We start from the raw sequence: 23,880 nt of genomic DNA, 5'->3' as shown, positions 1-23,880 counted from the left end.
AAACCATCATAACACCACAGGGGGTCCCCCGGGAATCCCCCGGGAATCCCCCGGGAATCGCCCCCCCCCCCCCCCCCCCGCCGGGATCCGTTACCGGTCCTCTTGCCGCTGTTGTCGAATCGCGGTCCGGTGTTGGGAGTGTTTTTCGGATTCTGAGTCACATTATTCTCTCTCGTCCAATCAAAATCGTCCCGTGTATCCTGCGTAAATCCACAGATTTGTTCATCTTCAAAACCACAGGTCAGATCACCTGGAAAAAACAGAGTGACCGAGGGTGACCGGGATGACCCAGAGTGACCAGGAGTGACCCACAGTGACTGGGAGTGACCAGGAGTGACCGGGATGACTGGGAGTGACTCGGAGTGACCCAGAGTGACCGGAATGACACAAAGTGACACTGAGTGACCAGGAGTGACCCCCAGTGACTGGGAGTGACCAGGAGTGACCAGGAGTGACTGGGGTGACTGGGAGTGACTGGGAGTGACTCGGAGTGACCCGGAGTGACCGGGAATGACACAGAGTGACACTGAGTGACCAGGAGTGACACTAAGTGACCGGGAGTGACTCGGAGTGACCCAGAGTGACCGGGAATGACACAGAGTGACACTGAGTGACCAGGAGTGACCGGGAGTGACTGAGAGTTACTGAGAGTGACCAAGAGGAGATTAGAGATTCCAGGCAGGAGATAAGAGGCGCAAATTAGAAGGAGGCATTCTCGAGGAAAAGTACCGAAGTAAGGTGGCAGATTTTCAAGGAATGTCTGTCTAGAGTTCTACAGGACAACGTTCTGATGAGACAGGGAGGTGTTGGTAGGTTACGGGAACCGTGGTGCACGAAAGCTGCGCTGAACCGGGTCGCGAAGAAAAGGAAAGCGTACAAAAGGCTCAGAGAGCTTGGCGAAGATAGGGATCTAGATGAGTATATGGCTTGTAGGAAGGGACTAAAGAAGGAAATTAGGAGAGCCAGAAGGGGTCACGAGAAGGCCTTGGCAGGTAAGATTAAGGAGAACCCTAAGGCGTTCTATAAATATGTGAAGAGTAAAAGGATGAGATGTGAAGGAATAGGGCCTATAAAATGTGAAGGTGAGAAAGTCTGTACAGAACCGGAAGAAATAGCAGAGGTGCTTAATGAATATTTTACCTCGGTATTCACGGTGGAAAAAGACCTGGGTGGTTGTACTCCAGCATTGAGGCGGACTGAAAAGATTGAGTATGTGGACATTAAGAAAGAGGATGTGTTGGAAATTTTGAAGAGCATCAAGATAGATAAGTCGCCGGGTCCGGATGGGATGTACCCCAGGTTACTGTGGGAGGTGAGGGAAGAGATTGCAGAGCCTCGGGCAATGATCATTGCGTCGTCGATGGAGACGGGAGAGGTTCCGGATGGGATTTATCCAAGGATTCTCTGGGAGGCAAGAGAAGTGATTGCAGAGCCTCTGGCTCTGATCTTCAGGTCGTCGTTGGCCTCTGGTATAGTACCAGAAGATTGGAGGTTAGCGAATGTTGTCCCATTGTTTAAGAAGGGGAACAGAGACTTCCCCGGGAATTATAGACCGGTGAGTCTCACTTCTGTTGTCGGCAAGATGTTGGAAAAAATTATAAGGGATAGGATTTATAGTTATTTGGAGAGTAATGAATTGATAGGTGATAGTCAGCATGGTTTTGTGGCAGGTAGGTCGTGCCTTACTAACCTTATTGAGTTTTTTGAGAAAGTGACCAAGGAGGTGGATGGGGGCAAGGCAGTGGACGTGGTATATATGGATTTTAGTAAGGCGTTTGATAAGGTTCACCATGGTAGGCTTCTGCAGAAAATGCAGATGTATGGGATTGGGGGTGATCTAGGAAATTGGATCAGGAATTGGCTAGCGGATAGGAAACAGAGGGTGGTGGTTGATAGTAAATATTCATCATGGAGTGCGGTTACAAGTGGTGTACCTCAGGGATCTGTTTTGGGGCCACTGCTGTTTGTAATATTTATTAATGATCTGGATGAGGGTATAGTTGGGTGGATTAGCAAATTTGCTGATGACACCAAAGTCGGTGGTGTGGTAGACAGTGAGGAAGGGTGTCATAGTTTGCAGGAAGACTTAGACAGGTTGCAAAGTTGGGCCGAGAGGTGGCGGATGGAGTTTAATGCGGAGAAGTGTGAGGTAATTCACTTTGGTAGGAATAACAGATGTGTTGAGTATAGGGCTAACGGGAGGACTTTGAATAGTGTGGAGGAGCAGAGGGATCTAGGTGTATGTGTGCATAGATCCCTGAAAGTTGGGAATCAAGTAGATAAGGTTGTTAAGAAGGCATATGGTGTCTTGGCGTTTATTGGTAGGGGGATTGAATTTAGGAGTCGTAGCGTTATGTTGCAACTGTACACAACTCTGGTGCGGCCGCACTTGGAGTACTGTGTGCAGTTCTGGTCCCCACATTACAGGAAGGATGTGGAGGCTTTGGAGAGGGTGCAGAGGAGGTTTACCAGGATGTTGCCTGGTATGGAGGGGAGATCCTATGAGGAGAGGCTGAGGGATTTGGGATTGTTTTCGCTGGAAAGGCGGCGGCTAAGAGGGGATCTTATTGAAACATATAAGATGATTAGAGGTTTAGATAGGGTGGATAGTGATAGCCTTTTTCCTCTGATGGAGAAATCCAGCACGAGGGGGCATGGCTTTAAATTGAGGGGGGGTAGTTATAGAACCGATGTCAGGGGTAGGTTCTTTACCCAGAGGGTGGTGAGGGATTGGAATGCCCTGCCAGCATCAGTTGTAAATGCGCCTAGTTTGGGGGCGTTTAAGAGATCCGTAGATAGGTTCATGGACGAAAAGAAATTGGTTTAGGTTGGAGGGTCACAGTTTTTTTTTAACTGGTCGGTGCAACATCGTGGGCCGAAGGGCCTGTTCTGCGCTGTAATGTTCTATGTTCTATGTTCTATGTTCTATTGGAGTATTGCGGATGTGGTTCCTATATTCAAGAAAGGGAACAGGGATAGCCCAGGAAATTACCGACCGTTGAGTCTAACCTCAGTGGTTGGTAAGTTGATGGAGAAGATCCTGAGGGACAGGATTTATGAACATTTAGAGAAGTTTAGTATGCTTTAGTGTTGATTATGAGGGGAGACTGAGCAGATTGGGTTTGTACTCATTGGAATTTAGAAGGCTGAGGGGGGATCTTATAGAGACCTATGAGATAATGAAGGGGCTGGACAGGGTAGAGGTGGAGAGATTCTTTCCACTTAGAAAGGAAACCAGAACTAGAGGGCACAGCCTCAAAATAAAGGGGGGTCAGTTTAGGACAGAGTTGAGGAGGAACTTCTCCTCTCAGAGGGTGGTGAATCTCTGGAATTCTCTGACCACTGAAGTAGTGGAGGCTACCTCGTTGAATATGTTTAAATCACGGATAGATGGATTCCTGATTGGTAAGGGAATTAGGGGTTATAGGGATCAGGCGGGTAAGTGGAACTGATCCACTTCAGATCAGCCATGATCTTGTTGAATGGCGGGGCAGGCTCAAGGGGCTAGATGGTCTACTCCTGCTCCTATTTCTTATGTTCTTATGTTCAAAAGTAGTCAGCATGGCTTTGTCAAAGGCAAATCATGCCTTACGAGCCTGGTGGAGTTCTTTGAAAATGTGACTCAACACATTGATGAAGGGAAAGCGGTAGATGTGGTTTATATGGACTTCAGCAAGGCGTTCGATAAGGTTCCCCCATGCAAGACTTCTCGAGAAAGTGAGAGGGCATGGGATCCAAGGGGCTGTTGCCTTGTGGATCCAGAACTGGCTTGCCTGCAGAAGGCTGAGAGTGGTTGTAAACGGGTCTTTTTCTGAATTGAGGTCGGTCACCAGTGGTGTGCCCCAGGAATCTGTTCTGGGACCCTTGCTGTTTGTCATTTTCATAAATGACCTGGATGAGGAAGTGGAGGGATGGGTTGGTAAGTTTGCCGACGACACGAAGGTTGGTGGTGTTGTGGATAGTCTGGAGGGATGTCAGAAGCTGCAGCGTGACACAGATAGGATGCAAGACTGGGCGGAGAAGTGGCAGATGGACTTCAACCCGAATAAATGTGTCGTGGTCCATTTTGGCAGGTCAAATGGGATGAAGGAGTATAATATCAAGGGTAAGACTCTTAGCAGTGTAGAGGATCAGAAGGACCTTGGGGTCTGGGTCCATAGGACTCTTTAATCGGCCCCGCAGGTGGAGGAGGTGGTTAAGAAGGTGTATGGTGTGCTGGCCTTTATCAATCGAGGGATTGAGTTTCGGAGTCGGGAGATAATGATGCAGCTATATAAGACCCTCGTCAGACCCCACTTGGAGTACTGTGCTCAGTTCTGGTCGCCTCACTATAGGAGGGATGTGGAAATGATTGAAAGTGTGCAGAGAAGATTTACAAGGATGTTGCCTGGATTGGTTGGCATGCCTTATGAGGATAGGCTGAGGGAACTCGGTCTTTTCTCCTTGGAGAGATGAAGGATGAGAGGTGACCTGATAGAGCTGTACAAGATGTTGAGTGGTATAGATCGGGTGGATTCTCAGAGGCTTTTTCCCAGGGCTGAAATGGCTGCTACGAGAGGACACAGGTTTAAGGTGCTGGGGAGTAGGTACAGAGGAGATGTCAGGGGTAAGTTTTTCACTCAGAGGGTGGTGGGTGAGTGGAATCGGCTGCCGTCAGTGGTGGTGGAGGCAAACTCGATAGGGTCTTTTAAGAGACTTGTGGATGAGTACATGGGACTTAATAGGATTGAGGGTTATAGGTAAGCCTATATATAGGCCTAGGTAGGTAGGGACATGACCGGCGCAACTTGTGGGCCGAAGGGCCTATTTGTGCTGTATTTCTTCTATGTTTTAAGAGTGACCAAGAGTGACTGAGAGTGACCGGGAGTGACCATGAATGACTGGGAGTGGCCAAGAGTGACCAGAAGTGACTGAGAATGACCCAGAGTGATCAAGAGTGACCCAGAGTAATCAGGAGTGACCGGGAGTGACCGGGAGTCACACAGAGTGACACAGAGTGACACAGAGTGATCGGGGGTGACCCAGAGTGACCGGGAGTGACTGGGGATGACCCGGAGTGACCGGGGTTGACCCACAGTGACTGCGAGTCACCAGGAGTGACCAGGAGTGACCGGAGGTGACTGGGAGTGACTTGGAGTGACCCAGAGTGACTGGGAATGACTGAGAGTGACTGAGAGTTACCGAGAGTGACTGAGAGTGACCGGGAGTGACTGGGGGTGACCGGGAGTGACCACAAATGACTGGGAGTGACCGAGAGTGACCAGAAGTGACTGTGAATGACCCAGAGTGATCAAGAGTGACCCAGAGTGATCAAGAGTGACCGGGAGTGACCCAGAGTGACCAGGAGTGACTGAGTGACCAGGAGTGGCCGGCAGTAACCCAGAGTGGCCGGCAGTGACCCAGAGTGACCAGGAGTGACCCAGAGTGATCGGGAGTTACCGATAGTAATTGGGAGTGACTGTGAGTGACCCTGAGTGACCAGGAATGTCCAAAAATGACCAAGAGTGACAGAGTGACCAAGACTGACCAGTGACCAAGAGTGACGCAGAGTAACTGGGAGTGACCAGGAGTAACCAGGAGTGATTGAGAGTGACCAGGAGTTACCAGGAGTGACCGGGAGTGACCCCAGAGTGACCAAAAGTGACCGAGAGTGACTCAAAGTCACCAGGAGTGACCCCAGAGTGACCAGGAGTGGCGAGAGTGACCGGGAGTGACCCAGAGTGACCAAGAGTGACCGTGTATGACCGCGAGTGGCCGAGAGTGATCCATAATGAGAGTGACTGGGAGTGACCCAGATTGACCGGAATGATTCAGAGTGACCAAGAGCAACCAAGAATGACTGACAGTGACCCAAAGTGACCGGGATTGACCAAGAGTGACACCGAGTAACCAGCAATGACCGAGAGTGACCAGGAGTGGCTGGCAGTGACCCAGAGTGACCGGGAGTGACACAGTGACCTGGAGAGACCCAGAGTCATCTGGAGTGACTGAGAGTGACCAGGAGCGAAAAGAAATGACCAGGAGTGACCCCAAGTAACCACGAGTGACTGACAGTAACCCAGAGTGACTGGCAGTGACTGGGAGTGACCCAGGTTAACCCAGAGTGACCGTGATTGACAGAGAGTGACAGAGAGTGACCAGAGTGACACGGAGTGGCAGGGAGTGGCAGGGAGTGACCAGTGGTGACCAGGAGTGACCCTGAGTGACCGGGAGTGACCGGTGGTGACCGGGGGTGACCTGGCGTGACTGGGGGTGACCCAGAGTGACCGGGAGTGACTGGTGATGACCCGGAGTGACCGGGGATGAGCCAGAGTGACCGGTGATGACTGGGGATGACCCAGAGTGACCAGGAGTGACTGGGGATGACCCAGAGTGACCGGGGATGACCCAGAGTGACCGGGAGTGACCGGGAGTGACTGGGAGTGACTGGGAGTGACCGGGGATGACTGGGAGTGACCCAGAATGACCGGACATGACCACAGAGGGACACTGAGTGACTGGGAGTGACTCAGAATGACCAGGGGTGACCAGGAGTGACCGGGAGTGACCAAGGGTGGCCACAGTGACCGGGAGTGACCAAGGGTGACCGGGACTGATGCAGAATGATGCAGAGTGACTGGGAATGACCACTGAGGGACATTGAGTGGCCAGGAGTGACACAAAATGACCCACAGTGACCCACAGTGACCCAGATTGACCGAGAGTGACTGAGAGTTACCGAGAGTGACTGGGAGTGACCGAGAATGACTGGGAGAGACTAAGAGTGACTGGAAGTGACTGGGAATGACCAGGAGTGACCAAGGGTGACCAGGAATGACCACGAGTGACCTGGAGTGAGCCAGAGTGACACAGAGTGACCCAGACTAACCAAGAGTGACTGAGTGACCCGGAGTGGCCGGCAGTGACCCAGAGTGGCCGGCAGTGACCCAGAGTGGCCGGCAGTGACCCAGAGTGATCGGGAGTGACCCAGAGTGGCCGGCAGTGACCCAGAGTGGCCAGCAGTGACCCAGAGTGATCGGGAGTGCCCCAGAGTGGCCGGCAGTGACCCAGAGTGGCCGGCAGTGACCCAGAGTGGCCGGCAGTGACCCAGAGTGATCGGGAGTCACCCAGAGTGGGCGGCAGTGACCCAGAGTGATCGGGAGTGACCCAGAGTGGCCGGCAGTGACCCAGAGTGGCCAGCAGTGACCCGGAGTGGCCGGCAGTGACCCAGAGTGGCCGGCAGTGACCCAGAGTGATCGGGAGTGACCGATAGTAACCAGGAGTGACTGTGAGTGACCCAGAGTGACCAGGAATGTCCAAGAGTGATCCAGAGTGAACCAGAGTGACCGAGATTGACCAGGAGTGACCCAGAGTGACCAGCATTGACCGGGTGTGACCGGGAGTGACAGAGAGTGACCAGGAGTGACTGGGACTGACCGGGAGTAACCCAGAGTAACCCAGAGTGACCCAGAGTGACCAAGAGTGACTGGGGGTGACCCAAAGTGACCCTGAGTGACTGGGGGTAACCGAGAGTGACTCAGAGTGATCGAGAGTGGCTAAGAGTGACCGAGTGTGACCAAGAGTGACCAAGAGTGACGCAGAGTAATTGGGAGTGACCAGAGTGAGTGGGAGTGAGTGGGAGTGATTGAGAGTGACCGGGAGTGACCCCAGAGTGACTGGGAGAGATGAGAGTAACCAGGAGTGACCCAGAGTGACCGTGTATGACCGTGAGTGGCTGGAAGTGACCAGGAGTGACCCCGAGTGACTGGGAGTGGCCGGGGGAAATCGAGAGTGACTCTGAAAGACTGAGAGTGACCGGGAGTGAACCAGGGTGACCGAGAGTGACTGAGAGTGATCAAAGGAAACCGTGAGTGATCCAGAGTGACTGGCCATAACCGAGAATGACCCAGAATGATCGAGAAGAACTGAGAGTGAATAGGAAAAGAGAGGCGTACAGAAGGTTCAGAGAGCTAGGAGGTGTTAAGGATTTAGAGGAGTATACGGGATGTAGGAAGGAGCTTAAGAAGGAAATTAGGAGAGCGAGAAGGGGTCATGAGAAGACCTTGGCGGGTAAGATTAAGGAGAATCCCAAGGCTTTCTACAAATATGTCAAGAGTAAAAGGATGAGATGTGAAGGCATAGGACCCTTAAAAGGTGAAGGGGGAAAAGTTTGTGCGGAACCGTTAGAAATGGCGGAGGCGCTTAATGAATACTTTACCTCGGTATTCACGGTGGAAAGGGATCTGGGTGGTTGTACTGCTGGTTTGCGGTGGACAGAAAGGATCGAGCATGTGGACATAAAGAAAGAGGATGTGTTGGAACTATTGAATGGCATCAAGGTTGGTAAGTCGCCGGGACCGGATGGGATGTACCCCAGGTTACTGTGGGAGGCGAGGGAGGAGATTGCGGAGCCTTTGGCGATGATCTTTGCATCGTCGATGGAGACGGGAGAGGTTCCGGAGGATTGGAGGATTGCAGATGTGGTCCCTATATTCAAGAAAGGGAACAGGGACAGCCCGGGAAATTACCGACCGGTGAGTCTAACCTCAGTGGTTGGTAAGTTGATGGAGAGGATCCTGAGAGACAGGATTTATGATCATCTAGAGAAGTTTAGTATGATCAAAAGTAGTCAGCACGGCTTTGTCAAGGGCAGGTCGTGCCTTACGAGCCTGGTTGAGTTCTTTGAAAATGTGACCAAACACATTGACGAAGGAAGAGCGGTGGATGTGGTCTATATGGACTTCAGCAAGGCGTTCGATAAGGTCCCCCATGCAAGACTTCTTGAGAAAGTGAGAGGGCATGGGATCCAAGGGGCTGTTGCCTTGTGGATCCAGAACTGGCTTGCCTGCAGAAGGCAGAGAGTGGCTGTGGAGGGGTCTTTCTCTGCATGGAGGTCAGTGACCAGTGGAGTGCCCCAGGATCTGTTCTGGGACCCTTGCTGTTTGTCATTTTCATAAATGACCTGGATGAGGAAGTGGAGGGATGGGTTGGTAAGTTTGCTGACGACACCAAGGTAGGTGGTGTTGTGGATAGTTTGGAGGGATGTCAGAAGTTGCAGCGAGACATAGATAGAATGCAAGACTGGGCGGAGAAGTGGCAGATGGACTTCAACCCGGATAAGTGTGTGGTGATCCATTTTGGCAGATCCAATGGGATGAAGCAGCAGTATAATATGAAGGGTACCATTCTTAGCAGTGTAGAGGATCAGAAGGACCTTGGGGTCCGGGTCCATAGGACTCTTAAATCGGCCTCGCAGGTGGAGGATGCGGTCAAGAAGGCGTACGGCGTACTAGCCTTCATTAATCGAGGGATTAAGTTTAGGAGTCGGGAGATAATGCTGCAGCTTTATAGGACCCTGGTTAGACCCCACTTGGAGTACTGCGCGCAGTTCTGGTCACCTCATTACAGGAAAGATGTTGAAGCCATTGAAAGGGTGCAGAGGAGATTTACAAGGATGTTGCCTGGATTGGGGGGCATGCCTTATGAGGATAGGTTGAGGGAGCTTGGTCTCTTCTCCCTGGAGAGACGAAGGATGAGAGGTGACCTGATAGAGGTTTACAAGATGTTGAGAGGTCTGGATAGGGTAGACTCTCAGAGGCTATTTCCAAGGGCTGAAATGGTTGCTACGAGAGGACACAGGTTTAAGGTGCTGGGGGGTAGGTACAGAGGAGATGTCAGGGGTAAGTTTTTCACTCAGAGGGTGGTGGGTGAGTGGAATCGGCTGACGTCGGTGGTGGTGGAGGCAAACTCGTTGGGGTCTTTTAAGAGACTTCTGGATGAGTACATGGGATTTAATGGGATTGAGGGCTACAGATAGGCCTGGAGGTGGGAATATGATCAGCGCAACTTGTGGGCCGAAGGGCCTGTTTGTGCTGTGGCTTTCTATGTTCTATGTTCTATGAGAGTGACCAAAGGAGACTGTGAGTGATCCAGAGTGACCGGTCGTGAATGAGAGTGATCCAGAGTGATCCAGAGTGCCTGGGAGTGATCGAGGATACTAAAAGAGATGGCGGGAGAAATAGCAAATACACTCGTGGTAATTTACCAAAATTCGCTGGACTCTGGGGTGGTTCCCGCAGATTGGAAAACAGCAAATGTGACTCCACTGTTTAAAAAAGGAGGGAGACAAAAGGCAGGTAACTATAGGCCGGTTAGCTTAACTTCTGTAGTAGGGAAAATGTTTGAATCTATCATCAAGGAAGAAATAGCGAGACATCTGGATATAAATTGTCCCATTGGGAAGACACAGCATGGGTTCATGAAGGGAAGGTCATGTTTGACTAATTTGGTGGAATTCTTTGAGAACATTACATGTGCAGTGGACAATGGGGAACCTGTGGATGTGGTGTATCTGGATTTCCAGAAGGCATTTGACAAGGGCGGCACGGTAGCGCAGTGGTTAGCACTGCTGCTTCACAGCTCCAGGGTCCCGGGTTTGATTCCCGGCTCGGGTCACTGTCTGTGTGGAGTTTGCACATTCTCCTCGTGTCTGCGTGGGTTTCCTCCGGGTGCTCCGGTTTCCTCCCACACTCCAAAGATGTGCAGGTTAGGTTGATTGGCCAGGTTAAAAATTACCCCTTAGAATCCTAAGATGCATAGGTTAGAGGGATTAGCGGGTAAATATGTGGGGGTAGGGCCTGGGTGGGATTGTGGTCGGTGCAGACTCGATGGGCCGAATGGCCTCCTTCTGCACTGGAGGGTTTCTATTATTCTATGATTAAGGTGCCACACTAAAGACTGCTCCATAAGATAAAGGTGCACGGTGTTACAGGTAATGTATTAGCATGGATAGAGGATTGGTTAACTAACAGAAAGCAAAGAGTGGGGGTAAATGGGTGTTTTCTGGTTGGCGATCAGTGACTAGTGGTGTGCCTCAGGGATCAGTGTTGGGACCGCAATTGTTTACGATTTACACAGATGGATGGAAGAACCATAGAACCATAGAAAATTACAGCTCAGAAACAGGCCTTTTGGCCCTTCTTGTCTGTGCCGAACCATTTTATGCCTAGTCCCACTGACCTGCACTTGGACCATGTCCCTCCACACCCCTCTCATCCATGAACCCGTCCAAGTTTTTCTTGAATGTTAAAAGTGACCCCGCATTTACCACTTTATCCGGCAGCTCATTCCACACTCCCACCACTCTCTGCGTGAAGAAGCCCCCCCTAATATTCCCTTTAAACTTTTCTCCTTTCACCCTTAACCCATGCCCTCTGGTTTTTTTCTCCCCGAGCCTCAGCGGAAAAAGCCTGCTTGCATTCACTCTATCTATACCCATCAAAATCTTATACACCTCTATCAAATCTCCCCTCAATCTTCTACGCTCCAGGGAATAAAGTCCCAACCTATTCAATCTCTCTCTCTAACTCAGCTTCTCAAGTCCCGGCAACATCCTTGTGAACCTTCTCTGCACTCTTTCAATCTTATTTACATCCTTCCTGTAACTAGGTGACCAAAACTGTACACAATACTCCAAATTCGGCCTCACCAATGCCTTATATAACCTTACCATAACACTCCAACTTTTATACTCGATACTCCGATTTATAAAGGCCAATGTACCAAAGGCACTCTTTACGACCCTATCCACCTGTGACGTCACTTTTAGGGAATTCTGTACCTGTATTCCCAGATCCCTCTGTTCAACTGCACTCTTCAGAGTCCCACCATTTACCCTGTACGTTCTTCTTTGGTTTGTCCTTCCAATGTGCAATATCTCACACTTGTCTGCGTTAAATTCCATTTGCCATTTTTCAGCCCATTTTTCTAGTTGGTCCAAATCCCTCTGCAAGCTTTGAAAACCTTCCTCACTGTCCACTACACCTCCAATCTTTGTATCATCAGCAAACTTGCTGATCCAATTTACCACATTATCATCCAGATCATTGATATAGATGACAAACAACAATGGACCCAACACCGATCCCTGTGGCACACCACTAGTCACAGGCCTCCACTCAGAGAAGCAATCCTCCACAACCACTCTCTGGCTTCTTCCATTGAGCCAGTGTCTAATCCAATTTACTACCTCCCCATGTATACCTAGCGACTGAACCTTCCTAACTAACCTCCCATGAGGGACCTTGTCAAAGGCCTTGCTGAAATCCAGGTAGACAACATCCACCACCTTCCCTTCATCCACTTTCCTGGTAACCTCCTCGAAAAACTCTAATAGATTGGTCAAACATGACCTACCACGCACAAAGCCATGTTGACTCTCCCTAATAAGTGCCTGTCTATCCAAATATTTGTAGATCCTATCCCTTATCACACCTTCCAATAACTTGACCACCACCGACGTCAAACTTACTGGCCTATAATTTCCCGGATTTCTTTTGGAACCTTTTTTAAACAACGGAACAACATGAGCCACCCTCCAATCATCCGGCACCTCCCCCGTGAATACTGACATTTTAAATATGTCTGCCAGGGCCCCTGCAAGTTCAACACTAGCTTCCCTCAAGGTCCGTGGGAATACCCTGTCCGGTCCTGGGGATTTATCCACTCTGATTTGCCTCAAGACAGCGAGCACCTCCTCCCCTTTAATCTGTAAAGGTTCCATGGCCTCAAAGAACAAAGAACAAAGAACAGTACAGCACAGGAAACAGGCCCTTCGGCCCTCCAAGCCTGTGCCGCTCCTTGGTCCAACTAGACCAATCGTTTGTATCCCTCCATTCCCAGGCTGCTCATGTGACTATCCAGGTAAGTCTTAAACGATGTCAGCGTGCCTGCCTCCACCACCCTACTTGGCAGCGCATTCCAGGCCCCCACCACCCTCTGTGTAAAAAACGTCCCTCTGATATCTGAGTTATACTTCGCCCCTCTCAGCTTGAGCCCGTGACCCCTCGGGATCGTCACCTCCCACCTGGGAAAAAGCTTCCCACTGTTCACCCTATCTATACCCTTCATAATCTTGTACACCTCTATTAGATCTCCCCTCATTCTCCGTCTTTCCAAGGAGAACAACCCCAGTCTACCCAATCTCTCCTCATAGCTAAGACCCTCCATACCAGGCAACATCCTGGTAAACCTTCTCTGCACTCTCTCCAATGCCTCCACGTCCTTCTGGTAGTGCGGCGACCAGAACTGGACGCAGTACTCCAAATGTGGCCTAACCAGCGTTCTATACAGCTGCATCATCAGACTCCAGCTTTTATACTCTATACCCCGTCCTATAAAGGCAAGCATACCATATGCCTTCTTCACCACCTTCTCCACCTGTGTTGCCACCTTCAAGGATTTGTGGACTTGCACACCTAGGTCCCTCTGTGTTTCTATACTCCTGATGACTCTGCCATTTATTGTATAACTCCTCCCTACATTATTTCTTCCAAAATGCATCACTTCGCATTTATCCGGATTAAATTCCATCTGCCACCTCTCCGCCCAATTTTCCAGCCTATCTATATCCTGCTGTATTGCCCGACAATGCTCTTCGCTATCCGCAATTCCAGCCATCTTCGTGTCATCCGCAAACTTGCTGATTACACCAGTTACACCTTCTTCCAAATCATTTATATATATCACAAATAGCAGAGGTCCTAGTACAGAGCCCTGCGGAACACCACTGGTCACAGACCTCCAGCCGGAAAAAGACCCTTCGACCACTACCCTCTGTCTCCTATGGCCAAGCCAGTTCTCCACCCATCTAGCCACCTCTCCTTGTATCCCATGAGCCTTAACCTTCTTAACCAACCTGCCATGTGGGACGTTGTCAAATGCCTTACTGAAATCCATATAGACGACATCCACGGCCCTTCCTTCATCAACCGTTTTTGTCACTTCCTCAAAAAACTCCACCAAATTTGTAAGGCACGACTTCCCTCTTACAAAACCATGCTGTCTGTCACTAATGAGATTGTTCCGTTCTAAATGCGCACACATCCTGTCTCTAAGAATCCTCTCCAACAACTTCCCTACCACGGATGTCAAGCTCACCGGCCTATAATTTCCTGGGTTATCCCTGCTACCCTTCTTAAACAACGGGACCACATTCGCTATCCTCCAATCCTCAGGGACCTCACCCGTGTCCAAAGAAGCGACAAAGATTTCCGTCAGAGGCCCAGCAATTTCACCTCTCGTCTCCCTGAGCAGTCGAGGATAGATGCCATCAGGCCCTGGGGCTTTGTCAGTTTTAATGTTCCCTAAAAAACCTAACACTTCCTCTCTTGTAATGGAGATTTTCTCTAACGGGTCAACACCTCCCTCCGAGACACTCCCGGTTAACACGCCCCTCTCCTTCGTGAATACAGATGCAAAGTATTCATTTAGGATCTCCCCTATTCCCTTGGGTTCTAAGCATAATTCCCCTCCTTTGTCCCTGAGAGGTCCGATTTTCTCCCTGACAACTCTTTTGTTCCTAACGTATGAATAGAATGCCTTAGGATTCTCCTTAATCCTGCCTGCCAAGAACATCTCGTGACCTCTTTTTGCCCTTCTAACTCCCCGTTTGAGATCTTTCCTACTCTCTCTGTATTCCTCGAGAGCTCCATCTGTTTTTACTTGCCTGGACTTAACGTATGCCTCCCTTTTCATTTTAATCAGATCCTCAATTTCCCTGGTTATCCACGGCTCTCGAATCCTACCTTTCCTATCTTTCCTTTTTACAGGCACATGCCTATCCTGCAGCCTTATCAATAGTTCCTTAAAAGACTCCCACATGCCAGACGCGGACTTGCCCTCGAACATCCTCTCCCAATCAACATCCACCAATTCCTGCCTAATCCGGCTATAGTCAGCCTTCCCCCAATTTAGCACCCTGCCCGTAGGACAGCACTCATCCTTGTCCATTACTATCCTAAAGTTAACAGAGTTGTGGTCACTATTTGCCACATGTTCCCCTACCGAAACTTTGACGACCTGACCGGGCTCATTTCCCAGAACTAGGTCCAGTATAGCCCCCTCTAGTCGGGCTATCTACATACTGTTCCAAAGAACCTTCCAGTACGCATTTTACAAATTCCTCCCCGTCCGGACCCCCAGCTCTAAGCACTTTCCAGTCTGTGCCAGGGAAATTAAAGTCCCCCACTACAACAACCCTATGTTTTCTGCACCTATCCAGAATCTCCTGACATATCCTTTCCTCCACTTCCCGTGGGCTGTTGGGTGGCCTGTAGTACACCCCCAGCATAGTGACTGCACCCTTCCTGTTTCTGAGTTCCACCCACAGCGACTCAGTACATGACCCCTCTAAGTTGTCTACCCTCTGCACCGCGGTAATATGCTCCTTAACTAATATCGCTACTCCCCCACCTTTTTTAGCCCCTGCTCTGTCTCGCCTAAAACACTGATACCCCGGAATATTCAGCTGCCAGTCCTGTCCTTCTTTTAACCAAGTTTCCGTCACCGCAACCACATCCAAATTCCGCACAAGCATTAAGGCCCTAAGTTCGTCTGTTTTACCCGTTACGCTCCTCGCATTGAAGCAGATGCACTCCAGACCTCCAGGCCCAGTCAGGTCCTCCTCCTCCAGACTGCTCCTCTTCTTAGCTAGCCTTGCCCTGGCCCCCAGCTCGACCCCAGCCTCAGTATTTACTGACCTCCTGTTTTGTTCCCCACCCCCCTGCCACACTAGTTTAAATCCTGCCGAAACACTCTTTCCAAGCTCCCAGCCAGGATATTTGCTCCCTTCCAGTTAAGGTGTAACCCATCCTTTCTGTACAGTTGCCATCCTGACTTGAAGATTTCCCAGTTATCTATGAATTTAAAACCCTCCCTCTTGCACCAGTCCTTTAGCCACGCGTTCAACTGTAGAATCTCCCTGTTCCGAGCCTCACTTGCACTAGGCACCGGGAGCAGTCCAGAGATTGCTACCCTGGAGGCCTTACTTTTTAGCCTAGCACCCAACTCCCTGAATTTCTCTCGTATGACCCCCTGCTCTTCCTACCTACATCATTTTCACCAATGTGTACAATCACATCCGTTTGACTACCTTCCTTTTTAAATATGCTTCCTACCCTCTCGGAGACATCCAGTACCCCGGCACCAGGGAGGCAGACTACCATCCTGGATTCTCGTTCACTCCCACAGAAGCGCCTGTCCGTGCCTCTAACCATTGCGTCCCCCACAACTATCGCTCTCCTAAACCCCTTCTTTCCCTTCCGGACCCCTGAGACTGTCTCCGTGGAGGCGATCTGGTCCTCGTGGCTTACCCCTGGAGGGTCATCCCCCTCCACAGAATCCAAAACAATATACCTGTTTGCCCTGTTTCTGTAGACTCCATGCCCGTTTCCTCAGTAAATACGGATGCAAAAAAACCATTCAGTATCTCCCCCATCTCTTTTGGTTCCATACACAGTCTACCACTCTGGTCTTCAAGAGGACCAATTTTATCCCTCACTATCCTTTTGCTCCGAACATACCTAAAGAAGCTCTTTGGATTTTCCTTCACTCTGTCTGCCAAAGCAACCTCATGTCTTCCTTTAGCCCTCCTGATTTCCCTCTTAAGTAGCTTCTTGCACTTTTTATACTCCTCGAGCATCTGATGTGTTCCTTGCTGCCTGTACATTTCATACAACTCTCTCTTCCTCTTAATCAGTGTTACAATCTCCCTCGAGAACCAAGGTTCCTTATTCCAATTTACTTTGCCTTTAATCCTGACAGGAACATACAAACTCTGCACTCTCAAAATTTCTCCTTTGAAGGCCTCCCACTTTCCATTTACATCCTTACCAGAGAACAGCCTGTGCCAATCCACACTTCCCAGATCCCTTCTCATTTCATCAAATTTGGCCTTTTTCCAGTTCAGAACTTCAACCCGAGGACCAGATCTATCCTTATCCATGATCAGGTTGAAACTAATGGCATTATGATCACTGGATCCAAAGTGTTCCCTCACACTCACATCCATCACCTGCCCCAACTCATTTCCCAATAGGAGATCCAATATCGCATCCTCTCTAGTTGGCACCTCTATATACTGATGTAGAAAATTCTCCTGAACACATTTTACAAACTCTACCCCGTCTAAACCTTTAACAGTATGCGAGTCCCAATCTATATGTGGAAAATTAAAATCCCCTACTATCACAACTTTGTGTTTCTTGCAGTTGTCAGCTATCTCTCCGCTGATTTGCTCCTCCAATTCTCGCTGACTATTGGGTGGTCTATAATACAACCCCATTAATGTGGTCATACCTTTCCTGTTTCTCAGCTCCACCCATAGGGCCTCTGTCGACAAGCTCCCTAATCTATCCTGCCTGAGTACCGCTGTAACATTTTCCCTGACCAACAATGCCATCCCCCCACCTTTTATCCCTCTGCCTCTGTCCTGCCTGAAACATTGGAACCCTGGAACATTGAGCTGCCAGTCCTGCCCCTCCTGTAGCCAAGTTTCACTAATGGCTATAATGTCATATTTCCACGTGTCTATCCACACCTTCAGCTCATCTGCCTTCCCCACAATACTCCTGGCATTGAAATAGACACACCTCAAAAGGTTATTTCCACCACACTCTACCCTTCCATTTGTGATTTTGCTTGAACTAACCTGTCTTTTTACCCCTGCTCCACTATCTGCTCTGGCACTCTGGTTCCCATCCCCCTGCAAATCTAGTTTAAACGCTCCCCAATAACACTAGCAAATCTCCCTGCAAGTATATTGGTCCCCTTGTAGTTTAGGTGTAACCCGTCTCTCTTGTACAGGTCCCACCTGCCCCAGAAGAGGTCCCAATGATCCAAGAATTGGAAACCCTGCCCCCTGCACCAGTTCCTCAGCCACGTGTTCATCCGCCCAAGCATCCTACTCCTGCCCTCACTGGCATGTGGCTCAGGTAGCAATCCTGAGATTACTACCCTCGGGGTCCTGCTTTTTAACTTCCTTCCAAGCTCTTTGTACTCACTCTTTAGGACCTCCTCACTCTTCCTTCCCACGTCATTGGTACTGATGTGTACCACGACATCTGGCTGATCACCTTCCCACTTTAGAACGCTGTGCACGCGATCAGAGACATCGCTGACCTTTGCACCTGGGAGGTAACAAACCATGCGGGAGTCTCTGTCCCGACCACAGAACCTCCTGTCCGTACCTCTGACCATTGAGTCCCCTATCACTACTGCTCTCCTCTTCTTCATCCCACCCTTTTGCGCTGTAGAACCAGACTCAGTATCAGAGTTCCGGGTGTGGCAGCTTGTCCCAGGTAAAGCATCTCCCACAACAGTATCCAATTCAGTATACCTGTTGTGGAGGGGTATGGCCTCAGGGGAACCCTGCTCTGCCTGTCCTTTCACACTGCCATTTCCTCTCCTTACAGTAACCCAATTTCCTGTGCTCTGCTGCTTAGGTGTAACTATCTCCCTAAAGCTACTGTCTATAAACTTCTCATTCTCCCGAATTAGATGGAGGTCATCAAGCTCCTTCTCCAGTTCCCTAACACGCTTTGCTAGCAGCTGCAGCTGAATGCATCTTTTGCAGGTGTTGTCGTCAGGGATACCGGAGGTCTCCCTGATCTCCCACATCCTGCAAGAGGAGCATTCCAACATCCTGCCTGGCATTTTTTTAACTCTGGGGAAAACAGGAATAAACTTTCTGAAAAAGAAAAAAAACCTACTCTCGCCTCTGCCTGTTCTGGCCGAAGCCCGTTTTGAGCCAAAGTCCTTCAGCTCTCACTCTGCCCCCTGCTCACTCTGCTGCCCGCTACCGACGCTGCCCGCTCAAAGGTGCGGCCTACTTTTAAACCCTCCAAAACCTTCCCAGACTGCTGCTGGGCCTACTTCCTGTTTTGGAAAAAACCCTCCGATTTTTTACACAAAGAGCAAAGTGTGCAGAGGATGCTGAAAGTCTGTAAAGGGATATAGATAGTGTAAGTGAGTGGGTGAGGGTCCGGCAGATGGAGTACAATGTTGGTAAATGTGAGGTCATCCATTTTGGTAGGAATAACAGCAAAATGGGCTATTATTTAAATGGTAAAAAATTGCAGCATGCTGCTGTGCAGAGGGACCTGGGTGTCCTTGTGCAGGAATCACAAGGAGTTGGTTTGCAGGTGCAGCAGGTAATTAAGAAGGCAAATGGAATTTTGTCCTTCATTGCGAGAGGGATGGAGTTTAAAAACAGCGAGGTTATGTTGCAGCTGTATAAGGTGCTGGTGAGGCCACACCTGGAGTACTGTGTACAGTTTTGGTCTCCTTACTTGAGAAAGGATATACTGGCACTGGAGGGGGTGCAGAGGAGATTCACTCGGTTGATTCCGGAGTTGAGAGGGTTGGCTTATGAGGAGAGACTGAGTAGACTGGGGCTATACTCATTGGAATTCAGAAGAATGAGGGGAGATCTTATAGAAACATATAAGATTATGAAGGGAATAGATAAGATAGAAGCAGGGAAGTTGTTTCCACTGGCGGGTGAAACTAGAACTAGGGGCATAGCCTCAAAATAAGGGGAAGCAGATTTAGGACTGAGTTGAGGAGGAACTTCTTCACACAAAGGGTTGTGAATCTGTGGAATTCCCTGCCCAGTTGAGGCTACCTCATTGAATGTTTTTAAGGCAAGGATAGATAAATTTTTGAACAGTAAAGGAATTAAGGGTTATGGTGAGCGGGCGGGTAAGTGGAGCTGAATCCATGAAAAGATCAGCCATGATCTTATTGAATGGCGGAGCAGGCTCGAGGGGCCAGATGGCCTACTCCTGCTCCTAGTTCTTATGAGAATGACTGAGTGTTACCGGGCATGACCGAGAGTGGCCCAGAGTGAGCGAGAGTGACCCGGAGTGACTGTGAGTGACAGGGAATGTCCTAGAATGACCGGGAGTGACCGGGAGTGACCAGGGGTGAGCAAGAGTGACTGCAGAATGACCAGGAGTGACCGTGAGTGACTGAGAGTGAGTGGGAGTGACTGGGAGTGACCCAGATTGACCGGAATGACTCAGAGTGACCGAGAGTAACCAAGAGTGACCGACAGTGACCCAAAGTGACTGGGATTGACAGGAGTGACCCCAAGTAACCAGGAATGACCGAGAGTGACCAGGAGTGGCTGGCAGTGAACCCAGAGTGACCGGGAGTGACCTAGAGTCATCCGGAGTGACTGAGAGTGACCAGGAGTGAAAAGAAGTGACCAAGAGTGACCCCAAGTAACCAGGAGTGACTGACAGTAACCCAGAGTGACCGGGAGTGACCGGGAGTGACCCAGAGTGATAGAGGGTGACAGAGAGGGACAGAGAGGGACACAGTGACCGGGAATGACCCAGAGTGACCAAGAGTGGCAGAGTATTATAGAGAGTGACCCAGAGTGAGCCAGAGTGACTGGGATTGACTAAGTGTGGCCAAGAGTAACCCAGAGTGACCCAGAGTGATCGGGAGTGACCGGGAGTGATCGAGAGTGGGCATTAAGTTTAAAAATTGGCAAGTCATGTTGCAGCTTTATCGAATCTTAGTTAGGCCGCACTTGGAATATAGTGTTCAATTCTGGTCGCCACACTACCAGAAGGATGTGGAGGCTTTGGAGAGGGTACAGAAAAGATTTACCAGGATGTTGCCTGGTATGGAGGGCATTAGATATGAGGAGAGGTTGGAGAAACTTGGTTTGTTCTCACTGGAGTGACGGAGGTTGAGGGGAGACCTGATAGAAGTCTACAAGATTATGAGGGGCATGGACAGAGTGGATAGTCAGAAGCTTTTTTCCCAGGGTGGAAGAATCAATTACTAGGGGGCACAGGTTTAAGGTGCGAGGGGCAAGGTTTAAAGGAGATGTACGAGGCAGAGTTTTTACACAGAGGGTGGTGGGTGCCTGGAACTCGTTGCCGGGGAAGGGAGTGGAAGCGGATACGGTAGTGACTTTTAAGGGGCATCTTGACAAGTACATGAATAGGACATGGGTGGCACGGTAGCACAGTGGTTAGCACTGCTGCTTCACAGCTCCAGGGTCCCGGGTTCGATTCCCGGCTCGGGTCACTGTCTGTGTGGAGTTTGCACATTCTCCTCGTGTCTGCGTGGGTTTCCTCCGGGCGCTCCGGTTTCCTCCCACAGTCCAAAGATGTGCGGGTTAGGTTGATTGGCCAGGTTAAAAATTGCCCCTTAGAGTCCTGAGGTGCGTAGGTTAGAGGGATTAGTGGGTAAATATGTGGGGGTAGGGGTAGGGCCTGGGTGGGATTGTGATCGGTGCAGACTCGATGGGCCGAATGGCCTCCTTCTGCACTGTAGGGTTTCTATGATTTCTTCTATGATTCTATGATGGGAATAGAGGGATATGGTCCCCGGAAGGGTAGGGGGTTTTAGCTCAGTCGGGCAGCATGGTCGGTGCAGGCTTGGAGGGGCCGAAGGGCCTGTTCCTGTGCTGTAATTCTCTTTGTTCTTTGTTCTTTGAGTGTGACCCAGAGTGACGAAGGGTGACCCAGAGTAACCAAGGGTGACCAGGAGTAACCAGGAGTGACCAAGAGTGATAGAGAGTGACCCAGAGTGACGAAGGGCGACCCAGAGTAACCAAGGGTGACCAGGAGTAACCAAGAGTGACCAAGAGTGATAGAGAGTGACTCAGAGTGACCGAGAGTGACCGGGAACAAGCTGCCAGAGATAGTAGTAGAGGCAGGTGCAATTTTGTCTTTTAAAAAGCAATTAGACAGTTACATGTTTCCATGCTGTAAACCTCTATGATTCTATGGGTGACCCGGAGTGACCCAGAGTGACTGAAAGTGACCAGGAGCGACCCGGAGTGACCCAGAGTGACCCAGAGTGACCCAGAGTGACCCAGAGTGACCCAGAGTGACCCAGAGTGACCCAGTGTGATCCAGATTGACTGGGGGTGACTGGGAGTGACCGGGAGTGACCAGGAGTGACCAGGAGTGATGAGGAGTGACCAGGAGTGATGAGGAGTGACCGGGAGGGGCCGGGAGTGACCAGGAATGACCCAGAGTGACTTAGAGAGACCGAGAGTGACAGGGAGTATCCAGAGTGATCAAGAGTAACCACAGAGTGACCGAGAGAGACTAGGAGTGACCAGGAGTGAGCCAGAGTGACCACGAATGACCGAGAGTGACTGGGTATGACCGAGATAGACCGGGAGTGCCCAGAAGTGACTGACCGTGACTGAGAGTGACCGAGGAAGACCAGGAGTGACCTAGAGTGACCGGGCATGACCAAGAGTGACCCAGAGTGATCGAGAGTGACTGCGAATGACTGAGAGTGACCGGGAATAAGCAAGAGTGACCGATAGTGACTCTGAGTGACTGGTAGTGACCAAAATTGATCAGGAGTGACCACGTGTGGCACGGATGACTGGGAGTGACCCAGAGTGACCATGGGTTACTGAGAGTGACCAGGAGTAACCCAGAGGAACCCAGAGTGACTGGGAGTGACCCAGAGTTACCAAGAATGATCGAGAGTGACCCAGAGTGACCAAGAGTGACCCAGAGTATCCAGGCATGTCCTGGAGAGTACCCAGAATGACCGGGAATCTTTGGGAGAGACCAAAGGTGATCAGGAGTGACCACGAGTGACCCAGAGTGACCGAGAGTGATCAAGAATGACCAGGGGTGATTGCAAGTGACTGGGAGTGAACCAGATGACCATGAGTGATCCAGAGGCACAAAGTGACCGGAAGTGACCCAGAGTAACCAGGAGTGATCAAGAGTGACCGCAAGTGACCGGGAGTGACTCAGAGTGACCGGAAGTGACTCAGAGTGACTCAGAGTGACCAGGAGTGACCCAGAGTGACCCAGAGTGACCCAGAGTGACCCAGAGTGACCGGGAGTGACCAGGAGTGACCAGGAATGAAAGAGAGTGGCCATGAGTGACCAGGAGTGTCCCCAAGTAACCAGGAGTGACTGACAGTAACCCAGAGTGACCGGGAGTGATGCAGAGTGACTAGGAGTGATCGGGAGTGACCCAGTGTAACCAAGAATGACCCTGAATGACCCAGAGTAACCAAGGGTGACCAGGAGTAATCTGGAGTGACCGGGAGTGACCCAGAGTGACCGGGTACAAGCTGTCAGAGGTAGTAGTAGAGGCGGGTACAATTTTGTCCTTTAAAAAGCAATTAGACAGTTACATGGGTAAGATGGGTATAGAGGGATATGGGCCAAATGCGGGCAATTGGGATTAGCTTAGGGGTGACCAGGAGTAACACAGAGTGACCAGAAATGACCAAGAATGACCAATAGTGACCAGGCGTGACTGAGAGTGACTGAGAGTGACTGACAGTGACCAGGAGTGACCGAGAGACACCAACAGCGAACAGGAGCGACTGGAAGTGACTGGGAGTGACCGGGAGTGACTGAGAGTGACCCAGAGTGACCCAGAGAGACCAGGAGTGACCGGGAGTGACCAAGAGTGACTGAGAATGACCGAGAGTGCCCAGGAGTGACTGACAGTGACACAGAGTGACCGCGAATGACTGGGAGTAACCAAGAGTGACCGGGAGTGACCCAGAGTGACCCAGAGAGACCCAGAGTGACCGTGAATCACTGGAAGTGACTGAGAGTGACTGGGAGTGACCAGGAGTAACCCAGAGTGACTAGGAATGCCCAGAGTGACCGGGGGTGATCAAGAATGACTGGGGTGACTGCGAGTGACCGGGAGTGACCCAGATGACCATGAGTGACCCAGAGGCACCCAGGGTGACGGAAGTGACCCAGAGTAACCGGGTGTGGCCCACAGTGCCCAGGAGTGACCGCGAGTATTCAGAGTGACCCAGAGAGCCCAAGAGAGACCAGAGTGGCCCAGAGTGTAACTGGGAGTGACCAAGAATGACCGGGACTGAACAGTAGTGAATAAGAGTGACCGGGATTGAGCCAAAGTGAAAGGGACTGACTGAGAATGACCCACAGTGACCAAGAGTGACCGGGAGTGACCCAAAGTGCCTGGGGGTGACTGAGAATGAAACAGAGAGACCGTAAGTGACAGAGAGTGACTGAGATTGACCCAAATGTCTGAGAGTGACCCAGAGTAACGCGGAGAGACCCAGAGAGGCCAGGA

At 50.4% G+C, this 23,880-nt stretch overlaps 1 protein-coding gene across 1 annotated transcript in view; it reads right to left on the bottom strand.

Moving 5' to 3' along the window:
- LOC144486085 (MAM domain-containing glycosylphosphatidylinositol anchor protein 1-like) overlaps positions 1–23,880 on the bottom strand; it is a gene marked incomplete at its 3' end in the record, with an annotated part of 298,296 nt that overhangs the window by 59,063 nt on the left and 215,353 nt on the right. The window contains 1 exon segment of the mRNA XM_078204195.1: positions 95–250. Within this exon segment, the coding sequence (XP_078060321.1) occupies positions 95–250 (156 nt within the window).

Source organism: Mustelus asterias, unplaced genomic scaffold (assembly GCF_964213995.1).
Source record: "Mustelus asterias unplaced genomic scaffold, sMusAst1.hap1.1 HAP1_SCAFFOLD_287, whole genome shotgun sequence".
Classification (NCBI taxonomy): Eukaryota; Metazoa; Chordata; class Chondrichthyes; order Carcharhiniformes; family Triakidae; genus Mustelus; species Mustelus asterias.
This window is presented reverse-complemented; position numbering and strand designations above follow the sequence as displayed.